Below are 4,595 nucleotides of genomic sequence, written 5' to 3'. Positions count from 1 at the left end.
TTTTGTGTGGACTAATTTGTCTTTTGATTAGGGGGGAAGTTTTCAAGATTAGCATCCCTTTTAGAGTCAAAATGTCTAAAAAAACCCTAACTATTCAACCCAATTAAGTACATGAATTCCATTATTTTAAACGTGAAATACCTATCCCAAATACCCTTAAAAGTTTTTCCAAACCCAATAACCTAGTTGTTCCTTATGTTGTTGGGGTACATGAAGAACCTCAATCTAGCTCATTGTTTAACCAAAAATAAAATGAAAAATCAAACCCAAACCTCCAAAGTACGAATAGAAATGAAACATAATAAACAAAACCATGGATTTTGCATTTAGGAGGGAGGTTGTAACTGAACTTGCGTTAACAATGCCACTGTTACAATGAGGCCTACTCACCTTGCCTCAAATGCACCGGCAGTATCATTTAGCAATTCTAAGCTTTGTGACATGCCTTAATATATATGTTTACTAGCTAGTTCAAGAACACAAAAACAACCCGGCATGCCTTAATCATTGACCATATTTTCGTTGTAACTTGGGCACTAATGATCTAGAATACTTCTTTTTTGCGACGTTCGATGGTGAGAAACAATATTTAACTAAAAAAATTTCAATAATCATGGAATACGTCGTTCTTCTAAATCTTAGAGAAGATTAATTTTTGTAATTTTACCCTTGTTTTGATAACCAATACCAGTATTATTTCTCCTATTTTTACCCGAAATTTGGAGTTAGCAGAAGAAATTTAGTGAGAAACTTTTTTTTTAATAGTAAAAGAAAGTAAGTAACCTACTCTACCGATGAGTATGATTTATTGTATGTGTTTTACTTTTTGCCTTAGATGTCCATTTATGGTGCGATGTCCTTGTTCAAGGGATTGAAAATTTTGGTTTGATGGCGTAATGCTGAGGCACCAATCGTGTTGGAAAAAATTAGAACCACGTGAATTGTGAAAACGACACAATATTAGTACTAGGGTTACTGGGTTAGCAACACTTATATACAATGTCTACAATCTAGATTCTAGAAACAAAGAGATCTAAAATGTATATAATTAAGCCTACAAATAAATAAATAAATAAATATATTATTATTATAAACAATAATCTAATACATTCAAGTTTAATGGTTGGCCAATACGACATGCATTGGAAGGCCATGAAATCGAGGTTGAGTGGGCAAGAAGAAGAACACTTTGGTTAGTAAGGTGGAATGGTGGATAATATATTAATATATAGGCACATGTAAGTGTTAGTGATATAGTCCTAAGTCCTAACCTAAACTCCTAATTACCTTTTCAAGGATTTTTAAGCTGCATCAGATTGGTGTGTTCCTACACCTAGTATTTGCGATGTATCGCGCGGGGGGGGGGGGGGGGGGGGGGGGGGGTTTTGGGGGGGTGGGGGTGTGTTGCGATGATGTATCTATATGTATGTTGATCTTCCGTTCCTATTAGACAGCCATAGCATAGGTATTTGTGATGCTTGGTGCACGTCATAGGTATTTCTGAGATGAAAAGTTTTATTTATTTATTTATTTTATTTGTGTGCTTCAAAAAATGATTTTGGACCATGCTTTATGGTTAATTTATTTATTTCCTGTTTCTGGCGCATTAGATAGCTATAATCTGGTAATAAGGCTTGTCATTATTTTAAATAAAACGCATTGTTTTAATATTTTTTTTATACAACTTATTTCACTATTATTAAAATAAAATATATGAAATTGATAAAACATTTGTAAGAGAGAGAGAGAGAGGAATCTGAAGGGCTATCACCAATGTCATGCTGGCCTCTTAGAGCATCCACAGCAGTGGAGCTAAAAATTTAGCAATTTAGCTCCACCAAAAGTTACTTTATCTATTTTACCTACACACATGCTGCAGCAGTGGATCTATTTTAGCTTTCAACACAATAAAATAATATAAACATCACAATAAAATAATACATCTACCACAATAAAATAATACATCTCACTATAATAAAAACACCACAATAAAAAGGTAATGTGAACACAAAATAAAAAATTAATTTTTTTTAACTCTCATGAACAGTGCACATCTATCTATAGATGATGTGCACTGTAGCAATGAGCTAAAAAAATATAAATTTAACTCCACTGCTGCATGCTTCTTTTTAGTGTTTTGGTGGAGCTAAAATAGCTATATAGCTATTTAGCTCCACTGCTACAAGTGCTCTTACTATCGTCAAGTTGCTGAAACTCCTATAGTATTTTTTTTCTTCTTACAATAAATTAATACATTACTAACAAAATTCTATAACAATTATGTTATAATATATAAACAACTTTCTCAAAAACTATCTTACATAAAACATTACAATATTATCCGTGAGTCGAACAAACAACTTATTAGTTTCCTCAAGCACACAAACAAAGACTAGAATATATGTTTATAGTTCTTTTAGTTTTATTTTAAACAAAAAGCATTGGCAGAGAACTATTGTACGTAGAGAAACAACATTGAAACAAGAAGTTTTATACACCAACTGGACTACACATCTCACGAAGTCATGATCAGGGGTGATCACTGGCATCATCGGTGATGGGGTTAGGGGCAGAGGGTGGGACTGGACCTCTACCGAGCGGAACATCTTCACCATGAACCATCGGATCAGAAGGAGGAGAATACGGACCAGCTGGAATCTCTCCTTTATTGGCTACATATTGGTTTTTCCTCCCCTCCATCTTCATGCTTGAATTCAGAGGCCGCCGAGCTTCAGAACTAAAAGGCAAAATCAATTTTAGTATAAAGCAAGTGCCAAACAGAGAGTTTGATTTACTATACCAAAGTAACCAACATGTATTTAAACAACCAACTCCTAGTGTGTGCACACAACACACACACACACACCCATTTAAACAGCTGATTGTAAATTCAAATTTATAAAAATTTAGCATAATTAATGCCAAATAATTAAGGAGGAAAATATACAACAAATAATTAAAGTGAAGAAAATACAGGCATTTTTAGGCAACAAGCTAAGACCATATATTGCCTTAAAGAGATTTTGAGGAAACAGCCAAACAGAGATTAGTAAACTTCCTTTTTTTTTGGGAGAAGAACTGCACTAATATTTGTGTTATACCATATATATTGATATAGGAAAAGAAAACAGGAAAGGGTATTGAAAAAACTTACTGTTCAAACTCTATGTTGATATAGGAAGAAGCAGTTGATGAATTTGCGATAGTCCCAAAAGCTGTGTTAGACAAAACCATGGTGGTGTTATAACCTGACAGGACAGAAGCTTCTTGACCAATATGATCAACAATCGTGATCTGAATTGTCTGGTTTTGATTACAAGCATATGGTGTTGAAGTACTAGCTATGCACTTAACCAAATACTGCCTCCCACAAGCTGCACCATTGTCCCATATTCCATTACTAGCTGCCGCGAACAAGTTGCTGGATGGCAACTGAGATGCATCACTTCCATAACACTCTGTGTGTAAATATGGGGGAGAATACAGCGCTGCAGTGCCAACATCACCATATGAGGTATGGAAATGGAGAAACAGTGAAACCAAGAATAACTTGAGAAATAATAACCACTGTAGTCGTGGCTGTGACATAGGATTCATTTTTCTCTTCTTGTAAGTGAGTGGTGACTTGGGACTTGTTGAGGGTATAAAGGGAGTTGGAAAATTAAGAAATGGCTACTTTTCCTTTGCTATCTGGTATTTGATCAATAACGATTTTCCTTGCCTTGAAATTAATGAGAGTTGAGAGAACAAGGGAGTAGAAGAAACCATTTATAATAGGGAACGTCGAGTCACTCTTCCCCAGGGTACAGTAGTCCAAATTAGGTCATTGTCTAAGGTTTTCAAGTCAAAAGAGTCCAAAATTTTGAAAAAGAAGGAGCAGTAGAAAAAACAAATTCGTTTAAGATGAATCTCCAAAAAATTTATGTCTAACGCCTCCAAGTCAAAGGAGTCCAAAATTTTGAAAAATAAGGAGCAATAGAAAAAACAAATTAGTTTAACATAAATCTCCAAAAAATTTATGTCTTTTTGTGACCAAAAAAAAAATCTAAAAAATCCTTTTAAATATTGGTACCTCACAAAATTCTTTGATCTAAACAAAATTAATTATCCCAAAAATATCATCCTTAACTTTTAAATAAAGAAAAAAAATGAGAAGAAAGAAAAACAAAATCAAAATTGAAAGTCTGAAGAGCTGAGAAAAAAGAAGCATTGTAAACTTACTAAACTATAAAAAAGTAATAAATAAATAATTGAGAGAATAAATGCAATGGGAAAGTTCAGGAGCAAAGGTGGTCATGTGGGTGGGAGTTTGGAAATGGGAAAAATGATTTGAAAGGAAAGTTCTAGAAATGTAGTTTTATTTGCTGAATAACCAAATTTGTTCTTAAAAAAAAATCTAAATACTTATTTTGAATGTTTTAAAACACTATTTTTTCTATGTAATTAAAACATTATATTCATTATTCTATATAATTTATTTATTATATTAAAATGTAATATGAATTACTCATATATATATATATATATATATATATATATACACACACACACGCCTCATCACACGATTTTTGCAAGTTTCTAGTAGCTGTGATCTA

The 4,595-nt window shown here is 33.1% G+C and overlaps 1 protein-coding gene across 1 annotated transcript; it reads right to left on the bottom strand.

Moving 5' to 3' along the window:
* Positions 1-2,345: 2,345 nt before the first annotated feature.
* Positions 2,346-3,723, bottom strand: LOC142629805 (uncharacterized). Its single transcript, XM_075803842.1, has 2 exons — positions 3,155-3,723; positions 2,346-2,737 (listed from the first exon to the last, which is right to left on the bottom strand). Exons 1-2 carry the CDS (start codon positions 3,595-3,597, stop codon positions 2,530-2,532), a joined length of 651 nt encoding a protein of 216 aa, XP_075659957.1. The 5' UTR covers positions 3,598-3,723; the 3' UTR covers positions 2,346-2,529.
* Positions 3,724-4,595: the final 872 nt, after the last annotated feature.

This window comes from Castanea sativa, chromosome 3 (genome assembly GCF_040712315.1).
Source record: "Castanea sativa cultivar Marrone di Chiusa Pesio chromosome 3, ASM4071231v1".
Taxonomy (NCBI): Eukaryota; Viridiplantae; Streptophyta; class Magnoliopsida; order Fagales; family Fagaceae; genus Castanea; species Castanea sativa.
Note: the sequence above shows the minus strand (reverse complement) of the source record. Positions and strands in the feature narration are given on the sequence as shown.